Source organism: Schistocerca piceifrons, chromosome 4 (assembly GCF_021461385.2).
Source record: "Schistocerca piceifrons isolate TAMUIC-IGC-003096 chromosome 4, iqSchPice1.1, whole genome shotgun sequence".
NCBI lineage: Eukaryota > Metazoa > Arthropoda > Insecta > Orthoptera > Acrididae > Schistocerca > Schistocerca piceifrons.
This window is the reverse complement of record NC_060141.1, coordinates 386,180,175-386,203,413: the sequence shown is the minus strand read 5'-3', so window position 1 is coordinate 386,203,413 and position 23,239 is coordinate 386,180,175. Positions and strand designations below refer to the sequence as shown.

Genomic DNA, 23,239 nt, shown 5'->3' with positions numbered 1-23,239 from the left:
TATCTAGTTTATTGTCTTCAAAGACTTCCGGTCTGTTTGGTGTCATTAGATCTAAAATATTTTCCGTAATGAAAGGGCTTCTGAATTAATTGTTCTAGATAGTTTCCAGAGAAACCATGTAGTATTATGTTCCAGTATGTTTTCTCACAATTACCACTTTCAACACTATGATTATCCTAATTTATTGTTGCATAATTAAAATCTTTGCCAGTGATGACAATATGATTGTCAAACATTTGCGATAGAGGGCTGAGAGTTTTCTCTAAAGCTGGCAGTTGCATCTGGGGCTGAATCAGAAAGTCAATAGAAAAATCCATTCTTCTGCCCACCCCTGATACTTAGTCTTGCCCAAACAATTTCAGGTGCAGCTTTAGTTTATATCTTGGCGGATGCAAGTTTCTTTTCTACTACAACAGATATGCCATCTCCAGTTTGTATTATCTTTTCCTTTCATTAAAGTTCTGACTACTGTTCATTTTCGGGTATTAGCCAAGTTTCTGAGGTGGTAGTATGTGAGCTCCACTGCTTTTTAGGAGCACTTCGAACTCGGCCACTTAGCTTTTGTTCTAGTTCATCACATTTATGATGATGTAAGGTATAATTGAAATCTTGTAATTTTATCCAGAGTAGACTGAAAATCTTTTAGAACATATTATACAATTGCCTTGACAAGCTGACAAGTAATTTGGCATTTTTGTACCTGGCCTATAGAAATGAATCAGTCCTAATCGCTCATTATTGTGATATAAATTAAAGTGATAGCATTTAGTCTTGTAGCACGTATATGATGTCCATTCGTGTGGACTGTTGCCCATGGATTCCCCCCCCCCCCCCCCCCAATAGGATCACAATCAATTACTGTGCAGTGTGATGTGTTTTTGTTCTGAATAAAATCTTCTGCACTGGCTGGTAAAATACTTTTCTTTAAAAGTCACTAATGGTTTCGCATCAATAGAGATACATCTGCAAGTTGTCTATTCAGTAATTAAAAAATTACAGAATTGCAGTGGCTTGAGAATAGCCTATTTTGTCCCAAAGAATAATGGCCTAAAACTTAGGCAGAGGAAGGAGACAAGGTGGGAAAAATTAGTCGCCAGGTGTGTGTATTGCATCATTTATGATTCCAGGTGTATAGGCCAGGAAGGAAGCATCTTTGAGATCCGTTTTAGAGAGCATAGTAACAACTCTGGCTCAAGGTCAGCTCTAAGTGCCCATTTACATGAAATAGGCTATCAGTAACTAACCTCCAGTCAAAGTTACATATGATGATGCACTATGAAAATAAGGGTACTATGTGCAACATTTTAGAGGAGGTTGAAATTTATCTTTCACTAAAAATGTTCCCAAAATTACTCTTTAATGCACAGACCGTGCTGTTCCACAAAGGTGTGCTATCCAATTTTGATTGCCTAGTTAGATAATATTTAGCCTTTCCACACACCTAACTGATGCATCTGTACAGGGCAGTATTATTCTTTGTTGTGGTTCTTGTTTTCATGAGAAGTGATTTTATTTAGTTTTATTCTCAACTGATTTTGTAGGACTTCTATTGGACGTTTTTTTAAAGATACTTCTTTATATGCCATGCAATACAATGGATATGCTACATGATTGCAGGTTCTACAAATAGAGCATTCAAAAAATCATGTTGTTAGCCAGGCTTTTCAGGGTTTTCAATTGTTTTTAACTATGAATGTTTTTACAGAAATAAAAATTCCTAATGACTGTATAATGTGTAATAGTGCAAAAGTTAGATGCACTATCCACCGTGCAAACATGATTCATAATAAAGACTCATCAGTATAGTTTACACTGGTGCCATACACACTTGCATGCTGTGTATGGCATGGTAGGTATTCAAGGTTCCGATGTGTGGAAGTTAAGATACGTTAATGTGATGTTTCTAGTTAGTTCACATAATTATACAGTACTCATAATTTTAATAGGCTTATCCATCTTCCTGTTGCTTACAAGTGCCCCGCAGTCCCAACCAATGTAATCATAGACTACTGCTTTTAGAGTGCTACACACACACACACACACACACACACACACACACACACACACACACACACACACAAAACCACAGTCTCTGGCAGCTGAAACCAGAGTCTGCTAACAAATCCTGTGCAAGCCTCTTCACCTCTGAATTAATTTGCTTTGGCTTACTGTATTCATTTTGGTCTCCCTCTACAATTTTGGTCGCCCTTGTTTCTCCCTTCCAGTACTACATTGATGATCCATTGATGTCTCACAGTGTGTCATGTTAACTGATTCCTCCTCCTAGTCCGGTTGTGCCACAAATTTTGTTTTCCCGAGAGCATATAGCTGTACAATTTTCTTTATAAAGAAGTAAAACTGCTAAGTTTGCATGGGAAAACTGAATTAACATTATAGACAATTGTCATATTAGTAATTTTATGCATATCACACTGATGAACCAAAACATTATGACCACCTGTTTAATCTACATTTGGAACACAATACCACTGTGATTTTCATTGGCATAGATTTAACAAGTCCTTAGTAGATTTTCAGACGTATGTGTCATTCAGTTCCCGTAAATTACAGGCCCGTGTTCTGTCCATCCAAGTGAGGTTCCAGATGATTTCACTTCAGCTCATATTAGATGAATTTGGTGGCCAAGATACCACTCCCTTCAAACCATTGTAGCATGATTTTGTCCTTGTGACATGGACAATTATCCTGTTGGATGTCGCCATTGTTGTCAAGGAAGACCTCGAGCAAATAGGGATGCATGTGGTCCACAGTAATGTTTATGTAGGCCAGAGCTTCCGTAGTGCTCTTGATTACTACAAAAGATCCCACAGAAACCCAGGTCGATTTCCCACATAGCATAATACTGCACTCACCAGCTTGTGTCTGACAAGGGAACCTCCCCATCGCACCCCCCTCAGATTTAGTTATAAGTTGGCACAGTGGATAGGCCTTGAAAAACTGAACACAGATCAATCGAGAAAACAGGAAGAAGTTGTGTGCAACTATGAAAAAATAAGCAAAATATACAAACTGAGTAGTCAATGCGCAACATATGCAACATCAAGGAGAATGTAAATTCTAGAGCGCCGTGGTCCCGTGGTTAGCGTGAGCAGCTCTGGAACGAGAGGTCCTTGGTTCAAGTCGTCCATCGACTGAAAAGTTTAATTTTTTATTTTCAGACAATTATTATCTGTCCATCCTCCGATGCGAGGTAGCTGCGCCGTGGTATGGGGACGCCACACCTAAACAAACATCGAAACACACGACGTCAGTCGACTACAACGCGCGGAAGAGAGAGTATTCCTGCTAACGAGGCTCCCTAGCTGGCAGTTGACTGTTCACTACTTTGGACGAGAGTGCATTAAATACGTGAGATGTATTCCGTGGGCAATATGAATCCAGCAAATATAGCTCGCGACTTCAATAACAATCGCACGGTTTTGCGGTGCGGTCGCAAAACACAGACACTAAACTTATTACAGTGAACAGAGACGTCAATGAACGAACGGACAGATCATAACTTTGCGAAAATAAAATTTTCACTCGAGGGAAGACTTGAACCAAGGACCTCTCGTTCCAGAGCTGCTCACGCTAACCACGGGACCACGGCTCTCCTAAGCTCAGACGGTCCTTGATGTTGCCTATCTTGCACATGGACTACTCAGTTTGTATATTTTGCTTACTTTTTTCGTAGTTCCACACAACTACTTCTTGTTTTCTCGATTGATCTGTGTTCAGTTTTTCAAGGCCTATCCACTGTGCCAACTTATAACTAAATCTGAGGGGGGTGCGATGGGGAGGTTCCTTTGTGAGACACAGTGCATGTTTTGAACTGCCATTCACATGGGTGATGATGTATCTAGACACGAACATCAATGTGATGTAACAAAATGTAATCCATCTGACAAGGCTGTTTGTTTCCTTTTGATCCATAGTCCATTCTGTGATACCATACCTACTGCAGTCTTAATTGACAGTGCCACTAGGCCAGCGTGGGAACACATAGGGGTCATCTGCCGTGGACCCCCTATGTTCAACAACGTTCGCTGAACAGTTTGCTCTGAAACAGTTGCGTCTACACTAGCATTGCATTGTCATTACATCTCCCACAGATTGCTGCCTGTTCTTCGTTACAGAACATGCATGCTTCCACCCTGCATATTCTGTGATGAAGCATGGATGTCCAATGCTCATGGATTCACCATCGTTCCAACTCTCGTCATAGATGCTTGTGACAGTAATACATGAACAGTCAAACAGTTTTGCTGTTTTCGAGATGCACATGCCAGGTGCTGAACCATAACAGTCTGGACTTTGTGAAAGACATTTATGTCTGAGGATTTTTCCATTGTGGGCAGTATCTTCATTAGAATGATTCCTCATTCATCACTGTTCCATTTACATATTTTCCTAGCTGCGTCGCTTGCCCGCTACACCACCAGGAAAGATTTAGTCTTGCGGTGAACAGTTGTCATAACGTTTCACCTTATCAGTGGATATATACAGAGAGGTTCAGAAAAAATGTAGACACTCTTTGATAGTTAATATTTTTGGAACAAAGTGACATATTGTTGCATTTAGCGCAGTAGCATAGTCCAGTGTTTTCTCAACAGGTTTTGGGGCACGTTTTCCAGCAGATGACAATGAAGCAGTGCATGAAGTAAGATTGTCATTTGAGCAATGCAAGGCTATATTGAAGTGGTACTGGAAGTACAAAAATGTGATGTACAATGGCAAAGGCGTGATATGTATAGAACTCAGCCATGAACACACACAATAGTTTATCATATTCAAGATAAATTTGAAGCTGTTGACTCTGTTCAGGGTGTGTTTAAGGAAAGGTCTGGCCCACCAAAAACAACAAGTCCAGCTTCCAGCACTGCTGTGTTGCAACATTTTACAAGATCATCTCAAAGTGATCCAGATTGAAGGATGGAATACTGGGTGTGGTTTGAAGGCATGCTTTGCGATGATGAATGGTTTGCAGGGACCGTGGTTATCTGGTCTGACAAAGTGCAATTCAAACTGAATGGTACTGTATGCCACAATTGCACGTACTGTGCTCCTGAAAATCCTCATGTTCCCATGGACAGACATGTTAAGTCTACCGGGTGTTAATGTATGGTGTGGTCTGCCATTGTGCGGTTTGATTGGCCCATTCTTCTTTGAAAGTACCTTAACTGGTGCGGTGTGTCATCATATGCTGCAAACATCGACTTTACCTGCCATCGGAGAGGTGTTTGAGAATGAAAGATTTTTCCTACAACAAGATGATATTCCACCTCACTACCACAGAAATGTCAAAGCATACTTGGATGAGAATCTACCTGTGTTATAAGGCCGACACCACAACACTGATGGCAGTAGTTCAGTCAGTTCTGCAGCATCAATGTCTTTTGGCTGTTAATGGGGTCACTTTGAATACACAAAATAACATTTATGATGGTATGTCATTTTTTTCCATTAATATTGGCTGTTAGAGTGTCTACATTCTTCTGGACCCCTCTGTATATCTTGCACAATAACTACGAAAAATGAAAGGGGGCGCTATGAACGTTTGCCCAAATCCTTTTAAAATATTGTACAGCTGATCACTTAATTCTGTCCTCTTCAATCTCCTTAACTGAAGTAGATAGTATACAGCCGAGATGTGGCTTAATATTTTGGAACAAGCAACATATATCCTGACATCTGACAAATTTCACAAAAAACAGCTGTTATTTATATGGCTACTGAAGATCATAAAAAATTTCACTTTTTTAATGGTATTTTACTCACAGCATGATGTGAAACTTCCTGATTGAGGTCACTTTGACAGCTCCTGTATTAGAGCTCTGAACATGTTAATTGTTGTTGTGAAGATGACTGACGAGTTTGTGTAATACCAGATTTATTGTTATTGATGGAAGGAAAAGTATGGAATCATTTGTCAACACATAACTTACTCACTAATCATCCCCAAATAATGAACCAGTGTCACGAAATATTTTAGTGGAATACCAGCAACAATGTGCACATCCTGGCTGTACAAGAAGTGTAACATAGAACAATAGCCAATGTTCAAGTGATCTAGAACATTAAATCACCAGTTCTTATTCCACTGCCCGCCAAATACTGCTTTTTGAAATTTCTGACTGACTCCCAATTCAGGTACCATTACAAATGTGCATTGGTGTTCTGCGCAACAGAGATATCTATTACATTTGTTAACATATCAAGATATGCACATAGCTAACTGGTTAATGTCTGTGCTTTCACAGACTAAATCTATAGAATTCTCTCCTCATGTAAATGAAAACTTTCATTTTTGGTCCTCTTTTGTGTGATAGCAGTGAGGAGTGTTCTCTCCTGATCTCTTAAGTGCTGTTTGTAATTTAACACATGTAAACAGCCGGATAGATGGCTACAGCAGAAATTAACAACATGAAAACTACCACATCCCAAATAGTAACAGAAAATAGAAATACATGATAGAAATGGACATATCAATTGCTGAAACTAGCTACAAATACTCACCAACATATTCAATCCCCCCCCCCCAATCTGCACCCTTTTCTTTTATGCATAATTTTCCTTTTCTTGTCTGCCATTATGCGTGTCAAACTCCACTCTGAAATTTAAGACTTGCAAAAGATGATAGCAACAACCTTTAAAAAATTAAGTGTTGCCAACAAGAGAGTATTGGCAAATGTTATGCTGCTATATAAACAGAAAGTGCATCAGAGTGTAAGCATATTGATACTATTCCCTGTGTTTTGACTAACTCGTCTAATAGAACAATGCAGGAAAACCTATGCACAAATCTGAAATTCCACAAAAAATTAACAAGTAATATGAACTGTTTCCTACACACAAAACTTACATCTGTATGCCATAGATTACATAAAATAACATTAGAAAGATATTTATGTGGTGTGACAAAAAAGAAATGAAACACTTGATTAGTGCATTTTTCAATAATGATTTTCAATCGTAATTCTTAATGCTGTTAAGAATTTGTGTTCTTTGCCAACTTAGTGGCTTTAGGTGAGCAGTTTTCTACAGTGTGTTCACAACTCAGGTATGCAGTTGTGAGACATTGGACTTGTATTTTGGAGGACTGTGGCTCAAATAACTGTCATTCAAATTTTAGATGTAGACTTTCCATATTTTCACTAAATCACGTGAGAGGGAAATGTGGGAATAGTTGCTTTGGCAGGGCATAGTCATTTTCCTTCCCAAATCTGTGTCTCTAATGACTAATTTTTCTCTTCTTCAATCATGTTGTTCTTTTCATTGGTTTTGGTCTTTTGTTTATTGTTGTACCTGTTTGGTGTAACATGAAAGTTAATTTTCATTGTACTTGTCTCTTTGTTTCTGTGATGTCTTTTTATCTTGTTTATTGCTCTTGGCTGTTTTATTTTTACCCTTTCCCTCCTGATTTTAATTTTTGTTTGACATGCATTCTTCTTACACCATGTTTTGACCTGTTGATACCCTCTTTTCTGTTTTCCTTACATATATTTTTATACTGCTATTTCTGTCATTTTATTTTATTACGTTTAATTGAAGTCTGTGACAACATTTATGCTATTGTAAAATGAAGGCAATGTGGGGGAGTAATGATTAGGGACCAGAAAAATTTGCGTTTCATGGCAAATGCAAAATATATGCCAATTCTGCCTCAAAATCCAAAAACACACAGCAAATTGTACCCAGGTGAACTATTGTATCAGAGATAGTTTGAAAAAGCTTTATTTTCTGCATATAAATATCGAAAATGTAACCAGTTTTTACTTATTGGTATTGTACATCCTATGACGAAGCCCAATATGTAAAGATAATGTGCATAAGAACCTGTTTGCAAAATTAAAAGTGCACAAATGCAATGATGTATCATTTTGTTTGATGCTCTGGTGCCATGGCAATTGTGAATGGTTTATTTAAGGGTCATTCTGTGCAATACAGTGTAGTTCTAGGCCTTGGGCCCTAGCAATTTATAACAGAGAAACACGTTTGTTAGCTTAACTTCAAAAGTTGTTATGATTCGGACACATTAATATGGTGATTTAGGTGCCCGTGGTTTGGTCTGTGATTGCGTCAACATTCTGTGCAATACAGTGTAGTTCTAGGCCTTGGGCCCTAGCAATTTATAACAGAGAAACACATGTTTGTTAGCTTAACTTCAAAAGTTGTTATGATTCGACACATTAATATGGTGATTTAGGTGCCCGTGGTTTGGTCTGTGATTGCGTCAAATACTTCTAGAGGTCAGGCTTGAACTACGTTGTTAACAATACTCTGCCAACCTCAATGAGTAGTTGCGAGGTGGCTATTCCCAGATGCCTTGTGTTGTGCTTTTCTCATTGTTTTCTTTCCTTATTTTGAAATGAGTGAGATGACTAATCCTGGTACATGTTGGATTTAAAGTACAACCCTTACAGTGCCAGAAGAGGTGGGTGATCTGTGATCTCTCTTGTCAGTCCTGCTTTTGCAGAACATGGATGTAGGCTGCTTCCCTCCGAGAGGAAGGCAGGGCTTGTTTCCCACACTGCTCCTTTCCCCTATGACAGCAAAAAATCTGGTTTGTTTTCACTTGCGGCCATCTGTTACTACATAGTGTTCACACTCTGCACTATAGCAATTGGATAACAAAGTCTGTCAAGTTTATTTGATAGTGTCAAAATTCTTTCCCTAACGTTACAATACAGTTACTTTCAGTTTTACTGTTACCCTAAGTACCTCGTCCGTTCCATCTGTAGCTTTGTCAAGCGTGGTATGCACAGCAATAAATGCACACTAAAGGTCAAACTTAATATTCTACAGATTTTATAATCTTTAAATTGAGTGGGAAAAGGCAAATAATGTCCAGAAACACTTTAAATCAGAGATACATTCAGTTTAGTGGTGGGAAAATGCTACTCTTTTCAATAGAACCATCATTTGTTGAATGCTTAAATACAGCCAAATGAAGGAAACAAAGGGCATTTCAGATTTAAAAAAACGGCTGGCGAAGTTCTTGCAAAACCAAACATTCTTATCAAAAAATCAGAAAGTTCAGAGTCCGAATCTTTTTTTTTTAAAAAAGAAGTCATTTTCAGAGAATGAAGGCTTTGCTTGTATTCTCTCATGTAGTGTGGCAACCTTTTAAATTTGTGTTTCTAATTATTTACAAGCAAAAGGTTTGGCGTGAAATTTGGGAAAAATAGTTGCAAATTTTGCCAAAAATAAGTGCTAAATTTTCTGGTCCCTAGTAATGATGGTAATATGCTGAATTTGTAAGATTGTATACATATATAAAGTCCTGCATAAGTATTTTAAAGTACCACGTACATATATAAACTAAAATCCGCCACCACAGGTTTTGTCTGTGTGTTTTGCCTAATCTCAGGAACTACTGTAGGGATTTTGATAGTTTTAACTCTTAGATAGACTGATTCACAAGGAAGGTGTGTGGTCACAGGAGCTGATAAGAACAGATTTATTGGTGTATATTTAATATTTAAAGGATGTGGAGGGAAATGTGGGAACAGGTCTCACAGGAACTGTAGCTTGCGCTGGACAGGCAATAGATTCGTGTGGCCAGCAGCTGTGTCATGTAGACTGCACTATATGGGCACTGCAATCGAGTGGCCACCAAGTTGTCTTAAAAAGCCTGCCACTGATGGTGCAGTTGAATGGACTGGGCAGTGGGTCAGCTCTAAGGTCCCATCCTTGCCATGAGATGAGATGTCACTCCAAATGCTATACTAGTCTATCCTGTGCAAGCCTCTTCATATTTGCATAACAGGCACACCCTACATCCATTACCACATTGACATTTCCATGTTACTTCAAGATGTGTCCTGTCAACTGATTCCTTCCTTTAGTCGATTTGTGCCATGGCTTGCTTCCCCCGCCCCCCAATTCAGTTACACAATCTATGCATTTAATCTTTGGCAATGTTTGGTAGCATCACATACACATATCAAATCCTTGTGTTCTCTTTTTTTCTGTCTGCTTATACTGATGTTTCACATTTGTACAAGGCTGCAAACAGATAATTACATTCAGGAAAGACTTCTTAACATTTAAACTTATATTAAATATTAAGAAATTCCTCTTTTTCATAAGTGCCTGTCTTATCATTGTCAGTTTCTTCTTGTTGGCCCTCATCAGTTTTTTGCTGACCAAATAACAAAACGCATCTGTTACTGTTAATTTTAGTGATATATTAATATATGCTCTATGCAAAATTCTACCAAGCGGCTTCCCCTTGCATTCCTTTTCCCTAGCCCACATTCTCATGCTACTTTTTTTCTCTTCTTTTTCGTACTTTCAAATGTCTGTCCCTGTCACAATTAAATTTTCGTTTCCCTTAACTATCTGAATGCTTTCCTTTACCTCAGTATGCCTTCTTCAATCTCTTCATTACTTGCAGAGTTAGTTGGTATGTAAACTGTACAAATGTGGTGGATGATGATATGTTCACTATACTGTTGAAAGCAGATTCTCTGCATTATTATTTTCTTATTCGTTATTAGACCTACTCTCACATTATCCCTATATATGATTTTGTATTTATAGCCTGTTTCTGATCTGACCAAAAAACCTGTTCTTCCTGCCACATTATTTCACTAATTCTCGTTGTACCTGACTTCAGCATATCCCTTTTTCTTTTTAAATACTCTAACTTCCCTATGCGATAAGGAATATAACATTCCACAAACTGCTAATTCAGGTTTTTTCTGATAAGATTATCGTGAGTAGTTTCCAATTGCAGATCCAAATGAGGGGTTATTTTGCCACCAGAATATTTTACCCAAGAGGATGCCATCATCATTAAGCCATACAGTAGAGCTGCATGACCTCGGGGAAACCAAACTCTGTAATTTCTTCTTGATTTCAGCTGTTCACAGTACAAGCTCCTTGAGCTACTAAAAGTTCTGCGACACCTCTTGTGTGTGACATCACCACAGTTACTGCTTTGTTATGGCAGCATCTTTGGGATGGATCTCTGTATCCTTCAGGCATGCAAGCCACACCACCTTGACAAGTTTCATGATTCACGGTGGCAGAAATAAATAGCAACATTGTATAAAATAAGTTGCAGAAGGAAAACTTGCAATGATGGCTGGCAATGAAGTCTGCTTACTAAACTTTCAAATGTTTGATTTTATTTAGTGGATTTTTAAAAAAAAAATCAGGATGTATGCATTACAGAAGTCATAATTTGATGTGAAAAGGGAGACTTTTTCTCTTTGGTCTTGATTAATTAGTGAAAGTTACCAAGCAGGATGTGAGAAAAAGCATAAGATATTCTTGTTGGGATTAGTTGTGCACAGCTTACAGAAATCTGTGACATTCTAAGCCTTTGCTAATTTTTAGTAAGATGCTTTTCAGTAATAATACCAGTTAGGTCTGTACAGGACGTTCCAGGAAGAATGGTCATTATCTAGGTATGTGACGGGAACATTCACATGAAGCAGAAAACTTCATGTTGATGAATTCCCTATTGTGAATACTTTCTGGGACAGAACAGAGCCCATTCAGTGTACATTTGTTTTTGAGCTAGAGGCATACATGTGTGTGTCTTACCCACCCAACGTCTTTGACATTTCATTCTACCCAACTTGCCTTGCTACTTACAACGTAATTGTGTAGGATGTTTTTCTGCCATTAAACTAGCCCGTTGTACACACTTCTGTGAGTGAAACAGTATTGAGGGGAGAGATTGTATCATAGAGAAGCATCAGTTAACTGTGTTCTTAAATGCTCTGGCTAAAATGCCACGCAGCAACACTAATGAAAATATGCAGGTATGGTGTATGTTTACGGCTTCTGCAAAGGTAGTGTTCCTACTGGTGTTGAAGAATACTGTCAGATCTTTCTGATAGATGTAATTTTCGGTTTATACTTTGTAAAACACGTTTAAATGTTTATTAACTGTTGTACATATATAAACCTTTTTCCATCTCAGAAATCTTTCAGAATAAAGTATATTTCCATGTAAGTTTCTTGTTTCACTTTATCATTCCTGTCATATCCCTAAATATTGAACATTCCTCTATAAAACCCTTTTGTATTGACTTCCCTTCTTCCCATCTCTGCATCTTTGCATCCTCTTACAGCAGTTCATTTCATACCCCCATCCTTGGGGACCTTGTCCCTTGTCTAATCCTGTCAGACAGATATTTCTGGAGAGCCTATAAAAATGCAATAACATAATTCTGTAATTTATTTTTGGATTCTGTGAGTATGGCACTTGTTTCAGAAAACACCACAAGAAAAAGAAGCACAAGAAAGCTGCCGAAGTCCCTGATGCTGCTGAAGAAATTAAGCCAAAGGAAAACATATCTATTAAAATATCATCTGATGGCTCAAAGAGAGAAGTCAGAGAAGCAAGTAAACCAAAAAGTGAGGAAAAAATTGAATCAAAAGAGACCAAAATGTTGAACGGGAGTGACACGGCTCATAAAGTAGAGCAGAAAGTCAAGAGTGTAGAGCCTCAGAAGAAACATGACAGCAGTAAAAATGGTGATACAAAAAATGAGATAAAAGACAAAAGTGTAAAAGACGCCAGTGTAAAAGTTACTGTGGGGAAGGATGATAGTGTCAAAAGTTTAGGAACTAAAGAAAATGGTGAGAAGTGCTTAGTTGTGAAGAATCATAATTCAAAAGAATCACATGTGGTTGATATAGTTAGTAAGAATAAAGGAAACAAAGAAACAGTCTTGAAACCTTCACCAGCTAAAACACATTTAAGTACAAAGAGTGAAGACTCATCTGAAGATAATGACATTAGAGCTAAAGACTCAGAGTCTGACATAGACATTACTGTAATAGAAGATGACATTGATCTTGAGGATCTCATGCGACAAAAGGTAAGAGATTAGTGTAGCTTTCATATGTTGTAGTAAATAAATACTTAAATATATAATGTATTTCAGTTGTTAGTCATTGACAAGATTTATTCATGTTACTGTGTTTGCAATAACATCAGCTGCTCTCACGTATCTGCCTGTTCAGTAAGCATAGCTCGTGATGTGCATCTCATTCTGCCCTGCTCCAAGGTGTCCCAAAGTATGGTACACTGGCATCCATAGCATCATTGCTGAGCAATGCGTACAGAAGGGTGTTGCCAGGAGTACACATCCATGCATTGTGCTAGTGAAGTAGCTATACATTATACAGTGTGTACATTATTCAGCAAATAGTGTGGAAGTATGGATTACACACATTGAAGATTGTCTAAACATTATATTCATTACCTTGAATTATACCACATAGCACGTATCAACTAATACAAGCATGTTCCCAAATATTGTAAGGATCCAAAATCAGAGAGTAAACAGCTTTTCAAAGAGTAAATATTTTTCCCTAAATCGCGTAATATTCTACCAAATGGCTATACACTTTTTAAAGTAGCGTACATTCTTCCTCATGGTTCAAGCCGTCTCCATACCAAATTTCATTGAAATTGGTTCTGCAGGTTACTTTCGAAAACTTGACAAAGTTAATTTCTTTCACATTTATATTTTGGTATGAATAAAACTTTCAACTGTGATATCTTTTTTCCCCCTCAATATGATTTTGATGAAATGAAGCCTATATGGTGCCCCAACCTATGCTAAAGTTACCTGTTAAAACCCCATGAAAGAGGTTAGTACATTACGACAGCCAGAAATGATAGCTTTTGATAAAACTTTTAATCATGATTCCTTCCCGCCCCCCCCCCCTTTCCCTTTTCCCCTCCCTCCCCCCAATCAGATTTTGATGAAGTAAACAGTTCAAGCCAAGAATGTGTCCTTTAATAACTTTATTTTTATGCAGTGTGCATTCCATAGTTATATTTTCATCCCTGCTGTGAGTCCCTATTTTCTTATGGTTATTTTCATTTTTTTAACTGTTTGAAGGTCTTAATAAATGTAGCAATACATGTAGTCTGTGGACACTGGCTATCCAAGAGGTAGCGTGTAACTGCTGGAAAGTTTACTATGTTCCAAAACTCTACTTGAAGTGTTCGGTAATTCTGGCTTAGCTGCTACTTTTATCATGTACTGAACTAGTATTGGCATGTGTATTCAAATATAGAGATATGTAATCAGGCAGAATACGAGGCTGCGGTGGGCAATGCCTATAGAAGACAACAAGTGCCTGGTACATTTGTTAGACCGGTTACTGCTGCTTCAATGTCAGGTTATCAAGATTTAAGTGAGTTTCAATGTGGTGTTATAGTTTACGCACGAGCGATTGAACACACCGTCTCCAAGGTAGTGATGAAGTGGGGATTTTCCTGTATGACCATTTCACAAGTGTACCATGAATATCAGGAATCCGGAAAACATCAAATCTCTGACATCGCTGCGGCCGGGAAAAGATTCTGCAAGAATGTGACCAATGACGACTGAAGAGAATCAGTCAATGTGACAGAAGTGCAACCATTCTACAAATTGCTGCAGATTTCAATGCTGGGCCATAAGCAAGTGTCAGCATGTGTACCATTCAACAAAACATCATTGGTATGGGCATACAGGACCGAAGGCCCACTCTTGTACTTGTGATGACTGCATGACACACAGCTTTACACCTCACCTGGACCTGTTGACACTGACATTGGACTGTTGATGACTGGAAACATTTTGCCTGGTCGTATGAGTCTCATTTCAAATTGTACGGGTATGGAGACAGCATCATGAATCCATGGACCCTGCATGTCAACAGGGGACTGTTTAAGCCAGTGGAGGCTCTGGAGACACTGTATTGTTGTGGGGCATGTGTAGTTGGAGTGATATGGGACCCTTGATACTTTTAGATAAGACTCTGAAAGCTGACATGTACACAAACATCCTGTCTGATCACCTGCAGCTGTTCATGTCCATTGTGTATTCCAACGGACTTGGGCAGTTCCAGCAGGACAAGGAGACACCCTACATGTCCAGAATTGCTACAGAATGGCTCCAGGAACACTCTTCTGAGTTTAAACACTACCGCTGGCCACCAAACTCCCCAGACAAAAACATTATTGAGCATATCTAGGATGCCTTGCAAAGTGCTATTCCTAAGAGCTCTCCACCCCCTTGTACTCATTCAGATTTATGGATAGCCCTGCAGGATTCATTGTGCCAGTTCCCTCCAGCACTACTTCAGACATTATTCGAGTCCATGCCACATCGTATTGCGGCACTTCTGTGTGCTAGTGGGGGCTCTACACGATATTAGGCAGGTGTACCAGCTTCTTTGGTTCCTCAATGTATTTATTCATTTTACAGACACATAACCAAATTCACCAGCTAGTTTAACATAGACCTTGAGGCACAGTACAGATCTGTTGACCATAACTATACATTCGAAATACAACCCATAATGTGGAGATAAACTGCAAAACAGTACAGCAGACAACTTCTCCAGAAGACACCAAACAAAATATTTGAGCATACTCAGTAAATTCCAAACAACACACTGAACAAAAAGTCCATTGATTTCACAGTTGTCATTCAAAACATATTCTATTTCCTTTCCTCCAATTAGCTGGAGCTAAGCTATAGGCTAAACAGCATTAATGAAAGCAAGAAAGCATATCGAACCAGTTTTGAAAGTAGGTCTCGTTAACACCCTCATTGACCTTGGACCTTGTCGAGTTGCATTGGATTGTGTCCTCAATGATACATGTAACCGTACCATAAGTGCAGCGACAATTGAGGGTTATCTGTGGAGAGGGCAGCCAAAATGTGGTTCTTGAGGAGGAGGAGGAGCAGCAGCCTTTTCAGTAGTTGCAGGAGAGTCTGGATGATTGACTGACCTGGCCTCTTAACATAAGCCAATTTGGCCTTGCTGTGCTGGTACTGTGAATGACTGAAAACAAGGGGAAACTACAGCCATGATCTTTCTCTCCTAGGGCACGTCACTCTGCTGTGTGGCTGAATGATGTTAGCATCCTCTTCTCCCATTTTTATCTTCGGATAGGGACTACTCAGAAGAATGTGTATCTGATCTGATGCAATATGTCACTTGACAGCTTGTGTCTAGGTAGCTATACTGGAGTTGTGAGGTTACAGTAGCTCCACTGATAGTGCCAAAGTATGTTTTGCAAATGCATAATAACGTATATGCATTATAACAAAGAACATGTTTCTGACAATGGAAAAAGCAATTACAGAGAAAAATTGTTTGATAATGCATGAAACCAAGAGATAAATAACAACAAAGGGTAATGACAGTGTCTATGAGAAGTCATTCCAAATCATTACTGTAATAGCTGCATATAAAACATTGTCTAATAGTGTAAACCTAACAAAGAACACACAATCAGCATTTGTTGAATGAAATAAAAAAATACGTGCATACCCTGTTGCACAGTGAAAGAACTAATTATGGATACATTTACTCTCACCAATTTATCGAGTCAGTGGTGCAATTTCACACTGCCCCTCATCAGTATTAGTGTTTGAATTGGTGCCAAAACTAGTCATCATCATCGTCAACAAGAGAAACCATTAACTGTAGATTGTCTTTTATAATTTCATCTACAGTCTGCTTCTCATAATCTCGCCAAAATGTTCTACTTTCTTCCTCCATGATGTGGCATCTACAGTAGCAAGACCTTCGTGTAATAGCCTGTCCATTTTGGTTTTAGTAAAAGACTTATTATTTCAAATGTAAATCTTAAACTCACTTCAAACCAATTCAGTTAGTTTGAAATGGCAGCAATAGGAAGTAGCCTAATTACCAAATGACCCATTCCCTTGCAACTTCATCATAAGTACATAAATAGACATCACAAGCTTATTTTGTTTCACAAGTGAATATGAGATCAGCTTTGTCACTCTCATGTCTGCAGCAATGTATCTCGCGAGGAACCACAGCACCGTAGTTTCTTTATGGCCACTAGTCATTGTTTTGTTTCATATCACCGAATTGTAAGGTGCATTATCCATTACTAACATTGTCAGAACACCAAACTGGAGTTAACTTTTTAAAGTCAAAGCCCATATACCATACACCATTTTAATTGATGCCCCTCCCCTGAAAAAAAGTTCACAATCTCTTAAAGAAATTAGCAACTTGGGACATTCTTTCCATAAATATGCCAATGGAAATGAGCAATTTTGCTGTTGTGGGGCAGTCTTTCCATAAATATGTCAGTGGACTGCAGCGATTTGGAATGAATGTGGATCTGTAACTAGGCAAGGCTGCACCCCTCTCTCTCTCTCTCTCTCTCTCTCTCTCTCTCTCTCTCTCCCTCTCCCTCTCCCTCTCCCTCTCCCTCCCTCCCCCCTCCCCTCCCTCCCTCCCTCCCTCCCCAGGGGTGCTTAAAAACACAGTTTTCTACGCAGGATCTTTGCTCAACACTGCTTACTTCAGTCCTTTCACTAGGTTGTAGAGTGCCCAGTTCTTTTCCTTGTGCTTCTAAAACTCTCATGTCCTTTGTAGCAATTCTAAAGTTTATTTAAGTGATGTCATTTTGGTGACATTCTTTAATAAATAAAAACTGTAGTTGAAGCAATGACACAACACTTCTAAATAGAAGCAGGTGATATACACTAGCAATCAGTGTTTATGTAGAAGTCTGCAATATGGTAGTGCCAGTGTCAGAACTGGCTTATGTTGCTGTTCTTTAGTTGGTTCAGAGGACACAGTGCCTCATGTTCCTTGTTTGTTCATCAGTCATACTGCCAACTTTAAGGCATTTGTGGAATGACCGTGAAGTGACATGTTTCAGCAGGCTGGGGATAAGTGTCAGGAAAAGCAAGGCAGACATTCTACAGGTGGATCCCGTAGCTGGGAAGGTAGACACGATGCCAACATTTGAGACAGTAGTTCAGTCTGTATGCCAACTATCTTCATATTCAAGTAAGAGATTGAAACAATATGGTGAGCTATAGGAAATTATATAGATAGCTAAAGAAGATGAACATTTAATTTTGATCAGTGATTTGAATTCAGAGAAAGTCACCTAGTAGAATTTTCCACAGAGCATAATTTAATCATTGCTAACACTTGCCTAAAGAATCATGAAAGAAGGTTGTATGTGTGGAAGGTACCTCGAGACACTAGATGCTTTCAGATTAATTATATAATTGAAATACAAGATTTCGAATTTGAACTTTAAAGTGCCAACCATTTCCAGCAGCAGATGTAGCTGTCCAAACTTTATTGTTTGTGAACTGTAGACTAAAACTGATGAAACTGTAGAATGGTAAGCAATTTAAGGGTAGTTTGAAGGCCCTATGCAGTCAGTATTAAATAGGCCATGTTTATGTACCTTTATCTGTGGAACTAATGTCGATAAGTCTCTAATTTTTGCAGGTAACTTATCCATGTTATTTGTGTTTGAAGTAACTGAATTAAGAGGCAATTTAAAAAGAAACATATAAACACACAGGGTGTGATACAAAAGATTCAAGACTTAACTCAGAACTACAAATTTATTGGACATTTAAGTACAGGGGACTAAAATTCTTCAAAATATGATCCTTCAGCATCGACACAGCACTGCCAGTGCATCTTCCACTGTTCGTAGCCCTTCTGGAAGGCCTCTGGCTTCATGCTGTCAAGGGATCTCATCAAAACCTGCTGGATGGCGTCGATGGAGTCAAATCGCTTCCCTTTTAGACCTGTCTTGATTTGGGAGAAGAGGAAAAAGTCACTTGGAGCCAAGTCGAGACTTTAGGGTGGCTGCGCGAGTGTTGTCACGTTGAACTTGACCAAAACTTCGGCGGCGGCGCGCGATATGTGCGTGGGCGTGTTGTCGTGGTGGAGAATCCAGTCGCCTTTGATCGCCGGGCGGACGTGGCAAAATCAATCTCTCAAGCAGCGGAGCACTCAAACTAAGACGATGGTCACTGTTTAAAAGTTCCCGCACTCTCTCCACATTTTGATCCATTTGGCTTGATGAAGGCCTCCCAGAGCGCTTGTCGTCTTCAACATTCCCGTGGTCGTCTTTGAAACATTTGTGCCACCTGAAAACCATTGCACGGGACATGGCGTCTTCTTTAAAGGCCTCTTGAATCATACCGAGAGTCTCCGTGGCGGTTTCGTTCAATCGCATGCAAAACTTAATCGCATAACACTGCTCTAAATGCTGCTCCATTTCCGCCTCTTCGACCGAGGTCAATGACACGCATTCATGCTGCAAACGATGGGCACTCTGTAGGGTTCCGGAGGCAACTGCCGCAATTTCAGTTTGATCCCTCAACCCCCCCCCCCCCCCCCCCCCACTACTACTCCCACTCGGCGGAACTGGTCCGTGCGTGCTCCCCAACTAATCAGTCTTGAAACTTCTGAATCACACCTAGTGTGTGTGTGTGTGTGTGTGTGTGTGTGTGTGTGTGTGTGTGTACATATGCTATTTGTTATAGTGAATATTTGTACATATAAGCTCCCGGTTTCACACGTATTAAAGTCAGTGGGCTATAGGTATACCATATTTACTCGAATCTAAGCCGCACTCGAATCTAAGCCGCACGTGAAAAATGAGACTTGAAATCAAGGAAAAAAAAATTTCCCGAATCTAAGCCGCACCTGAAATTTGAGACTCGAAATTCAAGGGGGAGAGAAAAGTTTTAGGCCACACCTTGAAATAGAAACAAAGTTGGTGCATTGTAATATGAGACACAATTTAGGTCGAATGAATGACAATACAGCTACAGTAGTTTGGTTCGAGTCGTAAGCTTAGCAGTTAAGCTTTACCAGGTAGGCATTGCTATGTGTCAGGCGCTCCGTCCGTATTTATACGGGGTACCCTTCCTTTTTCACGTGCTTCGTCTGGTTTGAATTGATTGCTTATTTTTCTTTGATCTGATAAGTGCTGTTCTCTATGTTATAGGTGTTTACGTCACTCTAAGCTGAAAATGTATTATTGTACTGTGTCATGCATTGTTTACCGCATTCTGTTAATGAGTGTTAACGGCCTGTCGCCGCTCGCGGCATGGCTTGCTGTTGTGCGCGCAACCATGGCTTAAAAGAGGAATCTCCTCATTAGCGAAACAATGGCAAGAGACTGCTATTTGTTGTTACTTACACTGCTGCTTTCTTTGATAATGATCAACAAGAACCAAATAATAGACTGCGTGTGGTAGATGATGTTCTGAACTAGAGTTTAGCGAAAATTCTTCTCCGTTTGAAAATCTTTGCAGACGCCTCTTCAGTACATTACATTCTGCACAGGAATTAGTCATTGTAGATTTAAAAATCTAGTCAATTGCCGTGCTTCGTTTCTGACTGTGTCACTATTAGGCATAAGAATAATACAAATATAAACAAGACATATGTATATTATTCCGCGTTTGCTGTTGTCTCTCTAGTTTCGTAGTTTATTAGGCAGACAGGATTTAAATGAGATAGCAGCAAACACGAAAGAATACATGGCAAAATGTTTATATTCGTATTATTCTTATGGTGCAGAGAATACTGCATGTGATTCATAAAAATTCCTGTTAGCAACGATCTCTTCTCACAGGTTGGAAAAAATTCAGAACGTGGAGTTGGCCATATTGATAAACATCCCAAACAGTCGTTCCAGTCGGATTTTCGTAGTACATTGAAATGCTGCTACATTCGTAGATGAACAATACGGAATTTGTATTTACTACGTTGGATATTGTATGAAAAATGCGGTGGTCGAAACTCGGGGCAGAGAAAACGCTCGTCTTCCACCTTTTTTTAATTTATTTACTGATGCAGAGGTTTTGGCGCCAGTATTTATCTTTGTGCCTGTAAAGCAGGCCTGTATAGCACTACATATATTCGACGGCAGAAGTTTGTTGTGGCGGCACCTACCAACATTTTTCAGAACTTCCGCTTACTTTGCACTCGATTCTAAGCCGCAGGCGGTTTTTTGGATTACAAAAACCGGAAAAAAAAGTGCGGCTTAGATTCGAGTAGATACGGTAGTATATTGTAATAAAACGGGTCATGTTTTATGTAGCCATCACAAATAGCTTTTTATATCACATTTAAAATGATAAAAACTCTCTCATATTTTTAAATTAATGCTCAAAAGTGCCCAGCAGCATAGTCAGTGTAACCTTCTTTGCCACCCTACTACTCTAAAAGCTTCTTCTTTCTGGTTGACCTGTCTTATTTGGTAGTGAGCTTGGCTGCTGCTGTGCCTTGGCTTTGTCAGCTTGTGTAATAATTTCAACCTCTTTGTAGTATGTTAGCAAAGGTGGCTCTTTAATTAATTCCAAAGTTATTAACAGTTTTGTCCAAACTATTGTTTGCATGCTTATATTTGTCAGTTTCATGATTAAAACAGATAATTCAGCCTAACTTTTGTAGTAGAAGAAACTATTAAAAAGACAGAATTTTTTTGATGTATTGATTTAATTTAATGAGTTAAGTTTTAATTGTAATTTCTGTAAATTTAACTTTGAACAAGGTGTAGCTTTGGTACCTATTATTGTGAGGATATATATAACGGCCCCATTTTTGGTCACGAGACAGTCAGTCCACAGTTGAGTTTCAGACAAGAAACCTATGTTGGTTAGAACAGCAACAATGTATCAATGTAACCTTGAAATATGTGTAACACAATTAGGCCGCGTGTTGAAACAATGACAGTGTCTGTTTCATATGTACCTGATTATTCCGGAAGAACTGTGAGTTACGTGGTTATGTTTTTACTGCTCATAGATATTCAACAGTAATCTATTGTAGCAGTATGTGGAGGTTCGCCTGAAAACTATTAATGAGGCTTATCGATAGTGAAACAATTGTGCACTGGCCATATTAAGTTTGTATATGGAGAGGGGAGGGGGTTGTGGAAAGTGAAAGTAAATATCTGTGAAACGCAAATGTGTACCTGTTGGCTACATCGTTTACAGTAGACAGTACTGCACTTCCACCCCCCATTTTTTCAGCCAGTACGTCGACACCAAGGACAACAAACAAAGAAGAAATGAAATTGGGCGAACGTCGTTACAGTGTTGTTCAGAGATTAAATAGGGAAGGCAGCACAGGATCACATAAGTATAATGACAAGGCATAGTAGAAATCCTCAGATAACTCTGGATTGCCAAATGTAATTGATTTAAGAAGAAATTGTAAAAATGCAGCAAATGATGCAGGTGAAAGGAAATACAGATGCCTAAAAAATATGATTGACAGAAAGCGAAAAATGGCTATGCGGGAGTGGATAGAAGACAAATGCATGGCTGTAGAAGCATGCATAACTAGGGGAAAGATATATCCAACAAGATATATCTTGTGTATAGGAAAATTAAAGAAGCATTTGGAAAATAAGAGCAGTAATAATATGAATATCAACGAGTTCAGATTTCAAGCCAGTACTAAGCAAAGAAGAGAAAGCTGGAAGTTGGAAGGAATATATAGATTTCCATATCAGGGGGGCAGATTTGAGGGCAGTATTATAGAAAGGGAAGAGGAAGTAGGCGAAGATGATACAGGTATATATGATACTGTGAGAAAAATTTGATAGATCACTGAAAGACCTGAGTGAAAACAAGGCTCCAGGCATAGATAACATTCCCTCAGAATTATTGAGGTTCTTGGGAGAGCCAGCAACAAAAAACTAATTCTTACCTGGTGTGCAAGATTACATGATGGAGGTAAAGTGCTACCATACTTCACAAAGAATGTAACAATTGCAAATTGAAAGAAGACTGGTGCTGACAGGTGTGTATGCTACCAAACATTCAGTTTAATAATTCGTGATTGCAAAAATGTTTACACAAATTATATATAGAAGAATGGAAAATCTGGTAGAGGCCGAACTTGGCGAATGTTAGTTTGGCTTCTGGAGAAAAGCAGGAACACGCAAGGCAATTTTGATCATATGACTCATCGTAGATAAGGTAAATAAAATAAAAAGTAAATGTTTTGTGACTAGGGCCTCCCGTCGGGTAGAACCGATCACCGGGTGCAAGTCTTTCGATTTGACGCCACTTTGGCGACTTGCGCGGCGATGGGGATGAAATGATGATTAGGGGCAACCCAACACCCATTCCCTGAGCGGGAGAAAATCTCTGATCCAGCTGGGAAATCGGACCTGGGCCCTTAGGATTGACATTCTGACACGCTGAACATTCAGCTACTGGGGGCTGACATAGATAAGGTGGCGAAAGGCAAACCTGCATTTATAACATTTGTTAATTCAGAGAAACTTTTGACACTGTGAACTGGACTACAGTCTTTGATGTTATGAAGGTAGCAAGGATTAAATACTGAAAGATTCTTTATAATTTATTAAAATATGGATAATTATATTTATAGTACTAAAAGTTCATTTATAGCTTGCACAGAAACTAGACTGCAGTTA

The 23,239-nt window shown here is 39.0% G+C and overlaps 1 protein-coding gene across 2 annotated transcripts in view; it reads left to right on the top strand.

Annotated features, from left to right (window-relative positions):
- The window catches only part of LOC124795116 (serine/threonine-protein kinase PRP4 homolog), a 164,002-nt gene that overhangs the window by 7,799 nt on the left and 132,964 nt on the right, over nt 1–23,239 (top strand). For both annotated transcript variants that reach the window (XR_007016646.1, XM_047258972.1), the window contains exon 3: nt 12,233–12,842. Coding sequence is in view for 1 of the 2 variants with exons in the window: in XM_047258972.1 (XP_047114928.1) it covers nt 12,233–12,842 (610 nt within the window). In the remaining variant the exon portion in view is untranslated. The remainder of the gene's footprint in view (nt 1–12,232; nt 12,843–23,239) is intronic.